This window comes from Crocodylus siamensis, chromosome 8 (assembly GCF_052110815.1).
Source record: "Crocodylus siamensis isolate JL-2025a chromosome 8, ASM5211081v1, whole genome shotgun sequence".
Lineage (NCBI taxonomy): Eukaryota > Metazoa > Chordata > Crocodylia > Crocodylidae > Crocodylus > Crocodylus siamensis.
In genome coordinates this window covers 9,840,515-9,860,045 of record NC_143402.1, presented here as the reverse complement: position 1 = coordinate 9,860,045, position 19,531 = coordinate 9,840,515, and the positions used below count along the sequence as shown (strand labels likewise).

Genomic DNA, 19,531 nt, shown 5'->3' with positions numbered 1-19,531 from the left:
TAAGTGGCAGTAGATTGCCGTGGACCCACCAGATTCTTCTCTCCCTCCAGCCCATACTCCACATGGCTCACGCTAACAAATAGTGATCGGTTCATTTACATTTCTTCGTTTTGCTGATATCCTGAGAACCAGACTGACACCCTTCTTCCATGGCATGGGAGGTGTTAATAAGCAAGGACTTGTGCCCTTGTGAATATTACAGTTCTAGACAAGAGCACTTTGCATCTCCATCACCATGTTGGAAGGTCGCTTACCACTCTCATTTTCTTTTCTGCCTTCTTTTATGGTCATCTTTGAAAATGCTGCTTTACCTGAGCTGCTGCTGTCTTGGTTGCTCCACTTTGTGCCCTGTGGCTTCTCCCCCGCCAGCAGGTTGCAAGACCAGGCCGCAGCAGCCACTGGCTCCCGCTGGGGAGCCAGCATTTGATTTTTAGTAAGTTGGCTTTTTCTGGCAATTCTGTTGAAAATTGCAGAAACTGCCATTTTTCATGGTTTCCACGAAAACTATGAAATTAAAATTTGAGTAGGTCCCTAATTATTGCACAAGCACATCTGGTACGTTTGCTTCTAGTGGTCACTACCACTAATATTGTTAAGCTAAAAGTATAAATTGCTATGTTTGTGCTATTTATCTTAAGGCCTTCTTGTATGAGATTCCCAGGCAGGCTTTTGCTCCATGTGGTTTGATCTCAGTACTGGCTTACCTGGGCATGTTAATTATCTCCTGCATTTTGCTGACAAGCCAGTTGTAATATCTGCAAAGGCTCAGTTTGCAGCCGCTCAGAAATAGGCTTTGGGGGCTTCTGTTTTAGTTATACTTTTGGAGTTGGCCTTGATCGCCTGGAAATGGCCACGACTGACAACCAAATAGCCATCATTTGTAGGGCATTGGTGAATAAATAAGATTGTGGTTGGTTATTTATCTTCTTTTCACAGAAAACATCGATGAGCTTTAGCTCTGTCCTAATGAGCTTTTTTACGTGCTAGTATTCATACATAATTGGAGTTAATAATCCCATTTTCACATACTTTTGTCTTCACTACATTAACTGTTTGATTTTTCATTTGCTGTAAGCAAGGACAGCTTGTTAACTTCCCTGCAGGCTGATCCATTACAGCTTGATTTTTCCCACATGAACATGGGAAATTGAAAAACCTGGCTTCCCAGACTATTTCTGAATCTGTGTCATGTAATATGGCACACTCTTGTTTCATCTTGAAAACCATTTGGTTTGTAAAGTTAGTACTGAATAACCTGCAAATACAGATCTGTATTCTTTCCACATGCAAAACTCCCACTGACCTCCCTGTTAGACATAGGACATATACATACTGGTATGAAATAAAGACATTTCAAAAGGGTTTTTTGGGAAAAGACAGAGTGAGAGAGTCAACCCCTTGCATATCCAAGAGTAGGTGATGGCCTGTTGCTAAGGCTGCTTCTTTGGGATGGGGAAGACCCATGTTAAATATTGTTTCTCCCTGATTCAGACAACTGACTTCCATATCCCAGACTGTGGGTTAATCTGGAGTACATGAGTGTTACTCTCCTGTTTTGTGTCTATCCTGGATCTGAGAAACCTTTACGGTTGGACCTGGTATAGGTGTCCTCAACACAGAGCCATTATCCAACACAAGACTTCTCAGCTGAAAAATGTGGCTCTTGACCATCTGCAGCCGCAGTGCAAATTTACATCTTCATGGGATTCTTTCAAACACTAACTGTGAATGCATTTTGGTTTGCTTACAGACAACAAGGAATACGATGCCTATCTCTCCTACACCAAAGTAGATCCAGATGCACTGGACTGTGAAAACAATGAAGAGGAGCAGTTTGCACTTGAAATACTGCCAGATGTTCTGGAAAAGCATTATGGATATAAACTCTTCATTCCAGATCGGGACCTGATCCCGAGCGGGAGTAAGTACTTCTGAACTTTGGGTTTAATTCTCTCCGATGCGGTCATGGAGGCAAGCGCTGTGCATATGCATTAAGTCCCATAAGTGGATAAGTACAGTTCCCTCTCCTTGCAAGGCTGTTCTCAGAGCCCACAGGATTTCCTCTCCGCAGCCAGGTTTGACTTCACCTGAGAGCCGGTCCCTGTCCCAGTGAAGTCAGTGCTGTTCGCTTCAAGGGGCGTAGGACTGGGTCTTACAAAGAGGGATTTGGCATAGCGGTAGACCATAGGAAAAAGGCTCAATGCCAAATGAAGGTAACTCAAAGACAAGCAGCCAAGGAAGGGTAATCTATACATTTCATATCTATTTCATCATCTGAAATGAGATTTTACTCAATACTCATTCAAAAAAGTTCACGGTGATTTTTCGTGAAGTCTTCTATCTTTTTCCACTTCCATGGTGAGCTGAGGTATAAATACTTAGCCTAGTTCCCAAGTTAATATTGCATATGTGATTTCACAAATTAGATTTGTGTCTGTGCGGCTCCTTTATAACTACTGTTTACACTGCATACATGCTGCTAATTTTTCGAGGGGCTGCATACAGGCCAGTTATCTGCTTCTCTTCCCCAGTCCTAGGTAGTGAAGCACAGTTGTCCGTTTCAAATGCATTTCACTGCAACGTCTGAATATTCTGCAGGCGCGTACTGACACCTGTCTGACACGTTCATAGCTGTGGTTATAGCATCTCTTTTTCCTGATGTGTTTTAGGATAAGTCAAAAAGACGTTAAATAATGTGCAGAATGTGGGTGGATTCTCCATGCGCAGAACACTTGCATTTATGCCGTGTGTTTTTGCCTAATATTTGAGAAGCTGCCCATGTGCAAAATGTGCATTTGCAATGTGTACACTGTTAGCTTCCACTAGACATGTTAGAATAGGGGACGTCCACATCTGTGTGTGCGAGTGTAAAAAGTAAACACGAAAACTATATTATGGATACCTTTAAGGGATGTACTGGGCACCAGGTCCCATGCTGAGGCAGCCAGAATCCAGTCTGACTGCTCTAGCACTACCAACCTCTACTGCAGATCCCAGACATTTCAGCACAGCCATTCGTAAAAAATCTGGGTCTGTCAGAGGCAGGGCCATGACTGTGTCCTCCGCCTCTGCCAGACACTGAGGCTAGGGACACATTAAAAAAGCCCAAGTCTGAATTAGTCTAACCTGCGTAGACGGAACCGATTTGCAAGTGACTAGATAGTCACTTTTGATTTGGAAAATGCAGGCACATGCCTACAGTAGCTCAGGTGGAAGTTGGGGGCCACTAGAGCGAGTCCTCAGCTGGAAGGAAACTGAGCTGGGGGGGCAGGGGGACATAGCCAGGCCCCAGCAGGCCTGATTATGACTGGGGAGGGATTTAGACCCTGCCCTTGCCTGGAGGGCCCCCAGCCAGCATGTGTCCAGAGGGGGTGGGGGAAGCAGCCCTCGCCGGGGTCCCCAGCCCCATTCAGTGCTCCAGTGGCGGTGTGGCTAGAACCCGGTAGCCCGCGGGGAAGGGAGGGTTGAATCCCCCATTGCAAGGAGAGGGCAGCATGGGCACCACCCGGCTCTGCTCGTGCACCCAGGGCCACACGTGGCCCCGTCCCATGCTGAGATCCTCTCAGGCACGAGTCCCTCGGAGGAGCAGCGAGCAGCGCCCGAGGCTGATGCAGGTCCAGCTGCGGGGAAGGGGCAGGCGAGGAGGGAGGTGACCTCGCTGCAGGTGTGGAGGGGGGAGTGGGGGCGCCAGGGCTAATCGCAGAGCCCGACTCACTGCTGCCTCCCACTGCAGCCTGGCCCGGGATGGGGAAACCCTAGGGGGTGGAGGCCACTGCCCCCCACGTCCCAGCTCCAGCCCCACGCGGGGGCCGCAGTCCCCAGGCAGACTGCAGCTGTTGCATGGCTCCCTGCCGCCCCCCTCTCCCCGTGACAGCAGCGGCAGAGGGGACCGGAGGTGAGGGCCATCTGACACCTGCCGCCTGCTCGTGGCTGTGCCAGGTGTTCAGGGTGGGCCGCCGGGGGCCAGTCGCTGCCCACACCCCTGGGCCTTGGTGCCCGGTTGGATCCAGGTACAGCTGTGCGTTGCCTCCCCCTGCTGCTGCCCATGCCCCTGGCCCGCGGCAGCTCGCCCTGGGCATCTGGTTCCTCCGCGGGCAGGCGGTGGGTGACAGATGCCTCACCTCCACCTGCTGCAATGGTTTGCTTCACAGCTGCCACCAGGAGAGGGAGGGGGACGAGGAGCCATGCTCCAGCTGCAGTCCGCCTGGGGCTGGAGGCAGGAGGCGCCCCTAGGGCTGCCCCAGGCCAGACCGTGCTGCCCCAGCCAGAGACGACAGTGAGTGCAAGCTAGCAAATATACTCCTTTGCGGCTTGAAAGTGTTTAGATGAATACGTGAGGAATTCCTGTGGGAAAATACAAAATTTTTGTTTTAAAAATCATGGTGGACCTAAGCACTAACAGAGATTATAGTGAGTCATATTCTTTCATATCCAGGCAGAACAGCAGCGTTTTTACTGTAACAGTTGTACCGTGTGAATTAAAAAGCATTTAAACGCAGCCTTTTAATGATAAACGTATTGGAAGTGGAGCTGTATCTGAAAGGAGTCTGTTTCTCCCAACTGCTGTAGTCACCAGCGTGATATTTTATTTTTGTCTATTTTTATCATTCAGACACTCAGCAAATACTTGTCACCTTTCTGGATATTCATTAAACCTCTCCTGAAAATGTAGGGTACCTGAAAATGTCAATTCTCATTTATGAACATTCATACATTTAATATTGCTTTTCTCCTCTCCCTTCCCAGTGCTTCAGTATTATGAAAGGGCTTGATTCTGTCATACAGAACCTCAAGAATGCTTAATCAAACTTAACGACAATGCAGAATAAAATGTGTTGGAAATGAGCATGATTTACGTACTTTGGATTTGCAGCGGGGAAACTGGGGAGGGGTTGAATTTGGGGGGAAAATACTGGAAAATGTTGGGGGGAATTTTGGGGGGGGAAAATGTTCTTGTTCATTAAAGAACAAGAACATTTAGACACAGACTTATCTGCCAAACATATATGGAACATACCTGCTTCTATTTGACCATGCATTGCTAGGGACCATAGTGCATTATGAACAAAACAGACAATGTGCTGCAGAATAATACTGTGCAGGAACGCTTTATAAGCTAGTATGCAATTTATTTTTTAATGAGTTTCTCAGATGCAGGAGGCTTGTGTGAATATCAGGCTCTTTTTTATATACTTCTCCAGGGTTTCTTTTTTGTTTTTTTGCTGGGGGGGGAGGGGGGAATGCTTGTTCTTTCATGCATTGTATTTGGTCATTTTATGGTGTTAATGACATTTAGTGTAATGACGCGCTATCCCACGTACAGTCTGATGTCTTTCATCCTATATCTTTGTTTTGTGTACTTAAATGTGTAAGATCCCAGTAGCAGGGTAAAAAATGCCTTTTTTTAAAAAAGCTGTTTGTTTCAGCTAATCTTTGCAATTTTAAGGTGCTGCCACAGGAGGGTGCCCATTATGGTTCTGATTTGCCTGCTTGAGGCAAATGCATACAGTGGCTATTTGGATGTATAAAAGAGTAAAAGGATTGTTGGTACAAAGTAGCACTTGCTTCAGTAAAATCAATGGACAGGATTGATGCTGTTCATATCCAGCTGATTCTTAACTAGCTTCTGAGGAGTACACAAAGAGTTTTTTCCCCAAAAAATAGCTACTGGAAATTGTAGGGTGCATTAAATATGAGAAATACAGTAAGAGCAGTTTCTGCTTGTTAGTGGGTGAAAGCAAAAGTAAAATCTGCGTGCAACTTACTGGCTGCTGCTGCTGCTTAGTTACTACAAGAAAAAATCCTTTTTTTCTTTTCATTCTGTCTTTCAAAAACAAGATGCATATTTTATTCCAGGGTGCATTGTATGTGCGTATAGTTAGCCGTCCCTCTCTATGCATAAACTATAGAGAAGTGGGCTCACTATGCATGGGGCTGCAGCAGGGCCATAACACGGGCTCAGACATCCAGGTCCCCAGCACCGAATTCTTCTGTGGAAGCAGGAACATCCTACAGAGCCATTTGTGTTGTATCTGGGCCCTGCGCTTGTGTCCCCACTCCTCTGTTCGTAACAGGGGGAGAGCATGAAACAGGTGCTGTTGTACAAAGTCGGTAGTTGAGGCAGCTCAGACCAAAAGGGATCTTCCGTATTGGTGACATGCTGGTCTGCAGGGGCAAACTGGACAAGGGCAGACTGCCAGGCTCTGATATCTGCATTGTGTAGTGCTTGAATTTCCCCATAATACCATTGCGGGGTGTACCAGTGAACTGTGCCTTACCTGGGAGCATGGTGGGGAGAAACTGGAAGGAGCTCAAGCATGTCAGTTCTCATCTCTGCCTGCATAGGGTCCGCTCCATTAAGGAGTCCAAATTGGTCACCTAACAGAGCTTCCTGGCACCTCTTTTCAATATCGTTGACACTAACTGGCCCTCAGAATTAGGGAAGTGGAAGTGGCTGCTCTGCCCTGCTTAGTGTGAGGACAGGAGGCATTTGCCCAGTACACATACATACCTTTCTACCTAGAGAGCAGGAGGAACAGGTAGGAGGTCTGCAGCGAGGAGCAGGGATATAATATATCATGGACAGGACATAATATAGCAGAGCTTTTTAAATAAATATCCGTGCATCTCAGCTAAAATGATGTTCTCCGTGTCCACGAAGAACAGCAATGATGCCCGGATTTGGAAGACAAAGGTGAGAGTTTGTATGCTATTCTGCACGGGTACCTGAAGAGTCACTGAATGTGACAGCCGTATACCATTGTGATCACTAAGATCTGGCTGCGTGTGGCTATCAAGCGTTTCTAGCAGATCTCATTTCTTCCATTCTATAATTTCTTCTGCTTAGACCAGAAAACCAGCAAGCTTATACTTCTGACCCTGTGCAGTTTCTCTTGCTGAATTCGTTCTTCCTCAGTTCCTGCAGAGCAGTGATTCTCACCCAGGGTCCCATGACACCCTGAGGTGCCTTGAAATCCTTTCAAGGATGCTACACGCAGTTAACCCTGGTCGGTAGGTGTGCAAACATGATTCACAAGACAAACCTGGGGATTTCAAATAGGAATCCAAAGTGTTAAAAACACCCTGCCCCGTTGTGGGCTTTGTGAGTTCTTTGCAACAGAAGAATTGCTCTATTATTTTCTGGTAGCCAAAAATAACTGAAAAGTAAGAGCTGACACTTTCCAAGGGGTGCCTTGAGTCCAACAAGGCTGAGAACCACTGCTGTAGAGACCTAAAAACCCCAAAATACAGTGAGGTTGGTGTTTCCAAATGAGTCTTGGGGAGTTAAGTTACACATTTACCACTGAAATTCAATCAGAATCGACTACTTATTGTCGTATTTTCCTTTCAAAACCACAGCCTCTCTACAGTTAATCCCCAACTTTAAACTAGATCTCTCAGCTGACGTAAAATAATGGAAACATGGAGGGATTTTGGAATTATGATTGCAAACCCAAGAAAAATAAAGACAAGGGAAAATCTAGACACCAAATGGAACGAACAATTGGCTAACTCATGGCAGCTTGATCATTTTATTCTTTGAGTTATCATAGTGCCCAAGAACCTGGCTTATGGAAATTACTCAGGAACTGAGATGCCAGCCAGACTGACCTGCCATTAAGAAAGTACATGAAACCCCTATTTATTCAGTCATCTTCAAATTACACCTCATTCACTGAAGAACGGCATGTCATAATAATACGGTATAAATTTCAAACACCACCAGGACAAGTACATCTTCCTCAGAAGGCACCAGCTACCCAGGAGGGATGCCTTCCCTTTCCTGAGAGGACAGCAGTGTGACACTAAGTTACATTCATTACCCTGAGGTTATGGAGGTCACTGTCCATGTAATGGGTGCAAGCACTGGAGATGCACAAGCAAGGGAGCTCTTGGCATCCTGCTGTCTGTTCATCCCTAGAAGCAGTAGGAAAGGTTATTTTCAAGGCTCTTCACAGTCTGTCCCCTCAGTTCCTATAATCTCTGCAAAGCAGCCCCCAGCCCGCTGTCTGGCTGTGATGCTACCCTCCCTTCACAACCCTGTCAAAGTTTCAAATGCACACCGCAGCACGCTTACTAGGGATCTTGCCTTAAACCCCTCCCTTGCCTCCAGCAAGGTACCTTGACAACAAGTCGGTGTGTTGAGACCGCCCTGTGATACTGTCCAATATTGTCCCACTGTTTGCTTGTCCTTCTCCGCCTGTCTGTGTCCATCCCTGATGGTCTCACTTGAAAGCTGTTGTTCGGGGCTCATAGCGGTGTGTAGGACGGTGGGTCCTGGTTCAGCAGTGGGATTCCTGGGCACTGTTATAATAGAAATAATACACACAGCCATCTCTGTTGTAACAAAGTAATCGGAATCGGGTTTCAGAAACGTCTATTGAGGAAACCTGGGATTGAATTAATCTTCATTAAATGGCTGTTCCTCGGTTGATTGTTATGTAGCTACAGGCAACAAGGCTGGTTATTTCAGGCTGCCAGGGATTGCGGATGTAAAAAGGATTGAGCTTTTCAGTCCTTGCAATATGCTGGTGATTGGGGAATTCTTTTGTCCAAACCAACATCTCCTTAAGGCTCAACACGAGTCCTAATATTTTCTTTCTTGGCCTAGTTTCTCTGCTTAAATTGCCATTTACTGCCTGACTGTCAGTCTGCTTGCCTGTGAAATTGTCTGTCTCTTCCTTCAGCATCTGGTTACAGTTGCACATTTAACATCGTAAAAGGCAGTTCTACATGATTAGGTTCTTGAATATGTAATATGTGCAACGCTATTCGGGTCTTCTTTACATTTCAGATGCAACCTCATTACTTGCTGACGGTGCCTGGCGAGTACCAGTTTATTTGCTGTCAGCTGATCTGTTGTTATTGCTGAAGGAAAGCTTTGAAAGGGCATAATTTATACCCATGTTTATATATGAATCTAAAAGTTCCTGCTCCCTATAATTTCTTAGTAATAGCATGAGACATTTGACATTGCTCATCTAAATTTTGAAAACTCACGCTATTTGCTTCAAGGGCAATTCCACCATCTTGGTTTTGTTCTGAATTAAAAAAACAAAACCAAAAGGTCACGTTCGAATTCTGAGATTTTAGTTTAGTTTGGCTAATACAAGATTTACAGTGCTGAAAAGAAATGGCATTTGGAATAAAGATTTGGAACGGGCCATTCTGACTTCATCAAAATAGTTTCCATTTTGGTTTTGAAATGAAATTTCATTGAAATCGAAATATTCCCGTGGAGAGATCCAGTTTGCGAGAAGGAGGATTTTCTGGACCAAAAATAAAAGGCTCTATCTGGAAATCTTTTGGCCGGCTGCAGTTATCTTGGGAATGTAATAAAATGAACGAGTCCTGAAGCTCTTTCTCAGTTTTCCAGTTAATCCTTACTCAAGGTGTAGTTTTGCCTGACAAAAGGCTCAAATGTTACGTCATAGGATAGGAAAGAACACGTCCTTGTTCTCATACTACCATTTTCCACTGTAAGTTAAATGGATTTTAAACCATGGGCAACTGGTGCCTTCCGAGTCTGTGGGGACACCAGATCACCAACCGGGGTATGGGGGGGGGGGGGGTCCAATTGCCAACCCAGGGAGGGGGCACAAAACCAGAAGTGCATTTCCACCGGCAATTCTAGCTTCACGGCTGGCACTTCCAGGGGTGCATGGCCAATCCCAGGGGGTGCATGTGCGCCCGCATGCACCCCCTATGTGTCGCCAATGTTTTATACTATCGTACTTACTACTTAGAAATGCAAAAATCTAGAGCTCTTGGTTCAGAAATGATACCTTTTATTAGACCAGCTAAGAAATTGCAAAAAGAATTATTGTTTTCTGCAAGCCTTTGGGCTCAAGACTTTTGCAGTAAACACTGAGGGTCCATTGTTCAATATAGCGAGTAGCCTCAGGGGGCAAGAGGCAGTAAGCGGTTCAGGAGATTAAGCCACTAGTCTGGTCCACAGAAGACAAGGGCAAAATTCCTGCCGACTTGGGATGAAGGTTTGGCCCTGCTTGCCTTGCCTTGCTGATGAGATACTGGACCCATTCCACTGTGCCTCTAGTTGCCCTGCAAATTGCATACATGTTGCCATCTCTACCTCCAACTACTTTCTTCCCTCCAACCCCCCCTCTCATAAAAAAACAAAGATATTTTTTCAGTGAGATGTGTAGAGTTTTGTCCTTTCAGTTCCCACTAGGTGTAACGGTTGTCCCAGGCTGAAACCAAAGCATTGCTCTGCAGCCACTGGAAGGATGATATTCTCACGTGCCACGGACTGTTTCCAAATCGGTTTGCCTTTTCGTTGGGTTACACAAAAGGGTGCCTGTAGTTGTGTGAAAGGTGCTATTCTGAACTCACCCTCCCTGCGCCACTGATCGTGTCTATCTTTGACCCAGCTGTGAGCCTGAGGGTTTGAAAAAGGACACCTTATGAAGGTAACTTCATAAGGGTTAAATCAGTAGACAAAGCACTAAGTGTTGCATTTTCTATCAATTAAACTGAACACAACTAAACACAGGAGAAAAAAGCACAGGGAGAAGAGCCTGCATGAGGCAATAAGGTGTGTTCCTCCCACCCAGCAGCCCTTCAGCTATAGAGGATAAAAAAAGCTAAGTCTGGTGAGTTTTCAACTGAGTTAATATAAAGGGTTATTAAATTGATGGCTGCCATTAAAGTTATCACCACAGTTGCTTTTAAAAAAGATGATTGAGTGTTTTGATTTCATAATAGATGGGTAGAGTACATGCTGAGCTCTGCATAGTACAAACCTGGGTATGTGGGGCGTCCTGGGAGTGACTGAACAAGCCTGTGTCCTGCAGAACAAGAATAGGTTTTTGTTACACCGGTCTTCTGAATTTCTTGAAAGAGGGATAAAAAATATATCAGGAGAGATGCATGATAGCTTGTTGTTTTACTGTATCTTGCAGATCCAACTTCTAATGATGAAGCTTCCCACCTAACTTCTTTCTTTTTGGGAGCAGAAAGAAAGGAAGAAAATGAAGAGTCTGAGCTGTTGATACATTGGGATAATCTCTTTCCATTGTATTGAACATTTCTACCTTTCCTTAAGTTTTGTTTCACCTGTTCTGCATAGAACTTCCCCATTGTGGCTAATTCCCCTCAACTCCTGAATTGTTGAATTTTTACCTCCATAAGTCAACCTTTTAGACAGACCAATGTTTCTTTTTTTTTCCTCTCCATAGAATATCTTAAGAACAAATATACAAGTAACTGTAAATGCTGCATGAATAGCTAGTCATGAAACATGAGCTAAAAATTGGGACTGTTGCATAAACATTTGTAATGTATGTATGTGTCTTAAATTTTTTGTTTGTCTGTAGGGTGTATAAAATTTGCCTTTTGCATCTGTGAAACAAGCTATTCTTGCTGCTAAGTGGTGAAATAAAGCTGCCGGCCAAGGCAGGCTCATGAACTTAAGTTATTTTAGAATGTTTCTGTCTGCCTATCTTGTAGCCCTTTCTTTGACTGGAAGTGGTGTCAATAAGCATGCTACGGTATGATGCTGAGGACTATAAAAAAGAAGTCTCTGCAGTAACAGATGTCGATCGGGTCTGTGAATTGTAACCATTGTTCCTGTTAGAGGGCAGTCTGTGTAAGACAGCGCCTGCCCTGTGCTGAGTAAAGACCTGTTCTGTGCAGCTCCTGTGTCCAAGTCTTCATTTATAACACCTGCTTCTACTCCTTTCTCGGACTGCCCATGTCTGAGTAGCCTGGTGAGGACAGATCACGTAGTAACAAGTAAAGTGCTTCCTCCCTCTTTTTTGCTGCCAAAATAGTTTGCAATCACTGCACGTTTCTTCTCAGTACTTTTTATCTTTTTTTTCCTAGCCTAAGTCAAAGCCCATCAAAATTCACGACCGTTTTTTTCTAGCTTTGAAGGGTCTTTGCATCAGGACCTCTGTAAATTGACCTCAAGAGATCTTTGTCAAATTAGCTTGATTGGCACCTCTTTCCCCTCCTATTTGTGGGCCTGTCGAGCACAGAGACCAAGATCCAGTTTCCAGAATATTTTCTTGCTGTGATCAATTGACATTGGGAATCAGAAGATGGCGCATGCTTACCAGGGACTTGCAAAGAGTTGGCATGCATTAATGGTGTAGTGTCCACAGTTTCTTTCTCAGTGGCATCTCCAAAAAGAAACTCTCTAAGTGATTTTCGTGTGCTGAAATGTTCTGCTTTCCCCTATGAGCAAATATGATTCTGCTAATTGTCTTACAGAGGCACAGATTTTCAGTACTTTGCAAGAGACCATTGAATCAGCAAGGCTGGTATCCTGCCTTTTGGTTTATGTGTATTCAGAAGGCAGCATAATCTACCCACAGTGACCCTACCTAATGACAAATGTATGCGTTTAGTACATTATTTTTTCCTGAGCTTCTGATAGCCATAGTTCATATGCCGTGGAGAATGCTTACATCCTTACATTTATTACACCTCAAAGCTGGTTGCCTTAGTTTGCGTTCCAAGAAATGTTAGTGGTAGACTTAACCAGTGTTGTTGTTTTTACACTTTTACACAGAAGTTACATATTATCTCTTTCTCTCTCTATATATATATATATGAGTATATTTATCTATATACACACACATTCTCAATAAATGAAAATTGGTAATTTGTAAGTTCTTGAAATGCATTTAGGCGTTGAGGAAATGATATAAATCTTATTCTGTAAAACTAATATGGTAAAACAATCAGGATATAGATTTTTTTTAAATGTTTTTTTAAACAATTCTATAGAGACATGTCAGCCTTTAATGTCCAATTCTATTTTTCCTGGATTATTTCACAAAACTCACTTTGTCTTAAGCGGTAAGCAGGTCCTTAGTAAAATGCAAGATGCTTATTTGCAAGCCTGTTGTCTTAACACAATAAAGTTCTTTATTTTACTCTTTCTCTCTTTCTATAATTTGTAGCATACATTGAAGATCTCACAAGATGTGTTGAGCAAAGCAGAAGACTCATTATCGTGTTAACTCCAGACTATGTTCTCAGGAGAGGATGGAGTATTTTTGAGATGGAAAACAGACTCCATAACATGCTAGTCAGTGGAGAAATCAAAGTTATTTTGATTGAGTGTACTGAATTGAAAGGGAAAGTGAATTACCATGAAGTGGAGTCTTTAAAGCACACCATCAAGCTTCTGTCAGTGGTCAAGTGGAAGGGCCCAAAAAGCAGCAAACTTAACTCTAAATTTTGGAAGCGGTTAGTCTTTGAAATGCCAGCAAAGAAGAAAGAGGTCGTATCTCGGCGCCAAGTCCTGGACTCTGCAGAGCAAGGCCTTTTTGGAGACCTTCAAACCGTACCTTCCATTGCTGTGACGGGTGCCTCTGCCACGCTGGTAGACTCACAAGCAGATTTAGCGGATTACCACCAAACTGATTCCATGCAAATGAGACACTACTGCCGAGGATATGAGTACGACGTGTCAGCGGCAACCTTGCCGATAGCTTCCATAAGTAACCATCACACCTATTGTAACATACCCTTGACACTTCTAAACGGACAGCTACCTCTTAATAATACAGTGAAGGACAACCAAGAGTTTCACAGAAACAACCCGTTGCTACCGTTATCATCAAGGGAGCTTAGTTTCACAAGTGATATTTGGTAGTGAAGATGAGAACTCTTGGAAGATGCTTTCTGAGAACCATGAAGACACATTTTAAAAAACTTTAACTGATGCCATGTGGTGCCAAAACATGTTTGAAGCAAAGGCACATTTATTCACTTTTCTACTTGAACTTTTTTGTTTACATTTCCAAATTACTGGCAAAGGGGACCTTCTTTTGTAGTTCAATATGTAGTTCATATCTTTTAATGTACAGTTTTCTTGAGTCTTTAAAAGAGAGGGGGAGAAAAATATATACCATAATTTTAAAGTAGGTTTTGCAATCTCGGATGGATGGAAGTTCAATGCTGTCTCTGATCTCCTACATCCATATTTATGTAATAGCATTTCAAATATTTACAGATTTTTTTTTAAAAAAGAAAGAAAATATAAACTTTAGTATGGATTGCAAATTTTAAACTTAGCATTCTGTGAAAGCAAATGTGTCCTTCACACAGAGCACACTTAATGAACCACTCTCGAAAGAAAGTGGTAGAAAACCCTTCCTCTAATACTGTCACACGATACATTTTAGAAGATGACCAGTTGAAACAATGTGGATAAAGAGCTATTAGCTTTACCAATAAAGTACATAGTGAAAATAACAGCGGAGTAAACCACCCGCTCATGTCAGCATCTATTTTTTTTTGTTATTGAAATATATCTGATTCCTAGTCAATGGTTAGCAATGTGTTTATATTCAACAAATTACTAGAATACTGGCAGACATCTAAAATGATTTTAAACAACTTTTCTGTGGATTGTTAGATTGTTTCACAATTTTACAATTTTTTAAACATTTTCAGTACAAACTTAATTGTCTATTAATGAAATCATGATTTAAAATTTCTTAAGATCTCTTGAGCAGTTGTAAGATTTGTACTAATGGCAATGTAATTTTACATAGGTTCGGTTTTTTTCCAAAATCAAGAGTTCCAATTTAAAATTTACACTTTTACTTAGAATGTCAGCAATAGAAAAGAGTTACTAGAGCAATATTCAAAGGCAAAGTGCTAAATTATTCAGGTTTACTAGTATATGAACTTCAATTGCAGTGATAATCACCTGAAATGTAGTTATGAAACCGAGAACATACTGTCTCTATAGCTACCTATCAACATACATACCTTATTAATATGAAGCAGAAGCAGAAGTATTTCTTTTCTCTGTGCTTCTGGTTATATGCTGGGATTCCTAAGCAGCTCTTACAATCAGATCCTGAATCTTTCACTCATGTGAGTAGTTCTGTAAAATGAGAGTTATGCTCCTTATCCTGTACTGTGGGCATTTTGGGAGCTCTGGATGAAAGGCATCATACAAGTGGTTAGAGTCTTGTATTAATTATATAAGGAGCTTTCTTGTAAAAGGACTATTCCCATGACTAAGGGTTCTAAATCAGGCCCTTGGAGACCACTGCATTCAAGGAAAATGCTCTAAAGCAGTGGTCTCCAACCTTTTTTGATTGTGCACCCCTATCAGTAAAAAAGTTTTGAGCACGCACCCCCAATATATGTATATTTATTTATTTATAAATTATATACATGTACTACTGAGTGTCACACTGTACAAAGTTTGGAGACCACTGTACACTGTACTACTGTACCTCCGTGTTGTGGAACTCCCACTCTTCCCTCAGGATACCTCGCGTCCCATACGTGGCACGTGACCGTCTGACGTACGGACCGAGTGAGGGCGCCAGCGTCAATCCGTATATTAAATATTAGTAAACCTTAATTTCTTTCTTATTTTTTTAAAATAAAAAATAAATATACATAGATGTTCTAATATTTTCTTCCCTCACCCCAATGGATCGTCTTGCGCACCCCCTGGGGGGCATGCACACCCCCCCCCCCTTTGGAGACCACTGCTCTAAACAACACAACTGCTTTTTTTAGCAAAGCAAAACTACCATTGGCTTTAGTGAGATTACACCCAACGTGAGACTTATGCCTCGGTAAAATGTGCAGGATTGAATCCTCTTTATGGAGGGCAACCTTGCCCATATTTCACTCTCTTTTTAGTGTTGTTGCTTTTTTTGTTTGCATGAGTTAAAGTCTGCACTCTGTACACAGCTGCCTATGGTTCAGTCAGTCGCTGAGCTAGACCTGGCAAATCGTTCTTAAATCATGAGTAAAGATGATGTGACCAACTTAAGACGCAAAGAAGTAAGGATTTGCCCAAAAGTCATAAGGATGATCTCAAATGTGCAATAATCCATAAATGTCTGGTATTTTCCCATTGCTTCTTTCACAGTATTTACCAACTTCCTTTTGTTCCCTTTCACAGCAGTTATGAACTGTAATATTTTCATTCTGTTCCCAATAATAGTAGTTCCCCTTACTTTTCTAGACATACATGCATTTGACACTTAACACAAAATGTGGGAACCTAGAAATGATATTTATTTATTACACGATGCAGAACTATAGCTTGTTCTTTTGTAAAGTTAAGTTCAACATATGTAGGTGTTTAATATGAATATTTTTCTATAGAAGAAGATGATTTTACCTCCATTATGAATACCTGTATTTAAAAAGAACCCCAGAACTTTACAAAATTTGCACTGTTTTATAAGTGTTACCGATTGTGTTTACACTGGCTATGTTCTTTAATGCAAAGTGTAATTTAAGAAAACTCAAAGAAAATCCTGCATGAAGAGTTGCATATGTTGAAGTGAAAAGCTGTACTTTTCATTATTTTCATTTTCACCTTACTCTAAAATCTGGTTAATTCACATAGACTGTTCAGTGAGATTTTTAAACCTACTAGTTCTGTATTGAGCATGCAAACTCTAAAAACATATGCAGGTCTGTCTGCTTCTTTGATTTGCAATGATTAAACATGGGTAGCCATTTCAGTTGCCTGGCCACAATATGTCTCTTGAAGCAGTAGATACTCAACAAGCAAATACATCTACGTTTACATTGGGGAAACATGAAAAGAACAGTTTTTCTGTCATTTTTCAGAACCCACTGTGTATCTCTGTACCTATATATTTTAGTTATAGATGACGAGTCACAATCTGCTTTAGTCTGAGTTTTCGAAGTGTGTATCAAGTACTGCTACAAAATATACATAAATTGGAACCTGCTGTACCCCTCTGCTTTCAGTGTGGGGAAGGGGACTAGGTCTCATGAAGGATATCACTCACTTCAGCTTGTATCTGAAAGATATTGCACAGTGGAAATCTAGCATGTCCTTATGTGGCAATTTAGGGTCCCAGTAAATATTGTCTGGAGGTGGAAGTCAGCGTTAACTGGGACTTGAGTGGGGCAGAGACTATGAGCTTGACCCATGGTGTAGGGATGGCTTGCAGCTAAAGCAGGGGCAGGCAATTCTTTTGGGTGGAGGGCCGCTTACTAAGTTTCGGCAAGCCATCGAGGACCACATGACAGGCAGCCAGGAGCAGATAAAAATTAATTTTCTAAATCTTTTAGGGGTCCTGCGGACTGGATAGAATGGCCTGGCGGAGCTTATTGAGATCTCATTAAAATCAGTAACAACTTTCTGTTGACCTGAGGGAGAGCTGGATCAGTGCAAAGTGACTAGCACCCTAATATTGTTCCAGCACCTCTAGGTGAACTTCATTAGCTGGCATAAGGAATTGCATACAGCACATTGGTTAGCTTTGCTTTCTTTCAGAAAAACAAAATGCTTGTTTGTACTTTGCTGGAGGAAAGAGAGGTTTTGGCTGACAAAGGCATGGAGGCATGTGAAATTCAAGTGGAAGAGGAGAAGTAGCAGCAAAGATCACAGTGTTCAGGCTTCAGAATGAGGAGGACTCTGCAGACAGCAAGTGCTGAAACCATAAGCACTACATTATTCTGATTTGGGTTGTGCTTCTTTTAAAAATGGCACTTAGAGAAAATGAGTTCACATAATTTGCCCTATTGTGTGGAACATGTTCCAGAATCAAGTATGATCTAGAGGCTATTTATACAAATGAGCTGGAAATAGGAATGTCTTCAGTCCTTCTGGCCACTTTATTAGTGCGGGAAATTCAGACCGAAGATGGTTTAATTTTGACTGAAGTGCCAGTTCACAGTGAATACTGACGGTCCTTAAGATTATTTGAGCAGGTTCAGTGAATTGTACCGAGAGGTAGTTGATGGACCAGTTTAAATAATTAATATCCACTTCTCTTAAAGTGGCTGTATAATTAGATAGTGCCATCCGCTCTCCGTATGTGTGATCAAAAGCCTCTTGAAGCCAATAAAAAAGATTCCCATTATATTCAGTGGGCTTCAGATCAGGCCTTAAAAATGTTACTAAATTATATAAAAGAGGAATAGATACAGCATCTAATAACCAGTTGCTTATTTCATCTGCCTACAGTTATACTTATTTTGTCCCAGGTCAGAACTGTTGTGCGATAGGGCTGTGCTTCCAGGACAAAATAATACAATGCATTTCCTTACAAGCAAGATATGGACTTGGAAAAAAATAACTAATGCCTTTTAAAAAAACGCAAAACCTTATGATTTTTCAAAATACATCTGATCAGCTCACAGGAATTTCTCTTTATTTGGTATTAGTCAGCAAAATGCCGAACATATTTATGGTTTGTTGACTTCAGTGGAGCGTGAGCACAGGCTTAAAAGCTTCATAGAACCACAGCCTAAAAGAGTCATTTGCAGACTCTCTAGGCCGTAGAAGAGTCCACAGCACTTTACTGCACATTTGTCACTTTTTCATAATTCCCCTTTAGTTTATAATGAACTCATGAATAATGCTCAGTACCTGGTTAGGTACCCCTTTCCATCACCAGTTGAAGCGCGCAGAGTTTTTTTTTTATCACTAGCTTTTTAATCATATATCCATATTATATAGCCTCATAATAGACAGTGTAACTAGACCCAGTCCCGAGAGGAGCTGGAACTAATGGGTGCTCACTGGATAAAGCCCTCGTTCTCATAGACTGGCTTGTCACTTTCCATTTGCTGAACTAATTTGAATATGGGAGTAGACTCATCATGTGCAAGTGCCATAGTCCAGGTAGGCGAGAGGAAAGAGCATTTAAGGCTTGATAACCTGATACTAAAATTTTACTGGAAGTAAGGAAATGATGGGAGATGAAAGGCTGCTTCTTGGACCGTCTATGAGTCAAGCAAACTGATAACTTACAGAGCAGTTACTAGCTGAAGCTGGAGGTTACAAGTCCAAAAGCTTTGGTATACTTTTCTAGTCACATCATCTCGTGAACGGTATGTAGCCTTCTCTGGACCTATGGCATAGCCCAGCAGTACCTGGAAGGGCCTGACTTCTTCAGTACAAAACAAGTCCCAAGCCCTGTCAAATGTGCCAGCAAGTGTGAGACCACCATGCATAACATGACAAGGGGAAAACTGGTTTTGGCTGACCCAACAGATGTAGCATTTGCATGTTACTAGATTACTGAAAAGGCTTTGACTTTACAGCAGGCTGGGGCCAGGAATTCCCTCTGAAAAACAGCAACATTTAGGAATGGTCACATAGGACGTCTCTCTGCAGCCTGTTCCATTTGCTCAGTTTTCATTCAACCTAGAAGTAGCTTTCCCATCCTGCCGCCTTCGGTATCACATCCCAGTACTCCAGGTGCAGTATACAGCTGTTAGTGCAGTGGAGTTATGGACTCTGCTCATGGGCAGATAGGCACATTTGCAACTGAAACGTCAGATTAGAGGGTGAGAAAGCACAGAATGCCTTTCAGCTTGCCGAGTGCCAGAACAGGATGGATCTATTGCCAGTTCTGCATCACAGACACAGGTAAGACAAAAAGTTTTGACCTATTGCACTAATTGTAGTACAGAATGCGTCTCACCATGGTGCAGTCTGACCCAAAGACCCGGTCCATGCCGAGCTTCTGTTCAAATCAGTGGATGTGTATTTGCAATACACTGCCAAGGTGCAAGGCGGATAAGATAGCCA

At 42.6% G+C, this 19,531-nt stretch overlaps 1 protein-coding gene across 3 annotated transcripts in view; it reads left to right on the top strand.

Annotated features, from left to right (window-relative positions):
• Positions 1-16,681, top strand: part of IL1RAPL2 (interleukin 1 receptor accessory protein like 2) — a 556,641-nt gene extending 539,960 nt beyond the window's left edge. For all 3 annotated transcript variants that reach the window (XM_090060565.1, XM_090060564.1, XM_090060567.1), the window contains 2 exons: positions 1,751-1,921; positions 12,930-16,681. In XM_090060565.1, the coding sequence (XP_089916691.1) occupies positions 1,751-1,921; positions 12,930-13,627 (869 nt within the window). In that variant the 3' untranslated portion in view covers positions 13,628-16,681. The remainder of the gene's footprint in view (positions 1-1,750; positions 1,922-12,929) is intronic.
• The last annotated feature ends 2,850 nt before the right edge of the window (positions 16,682-19,531 follow it).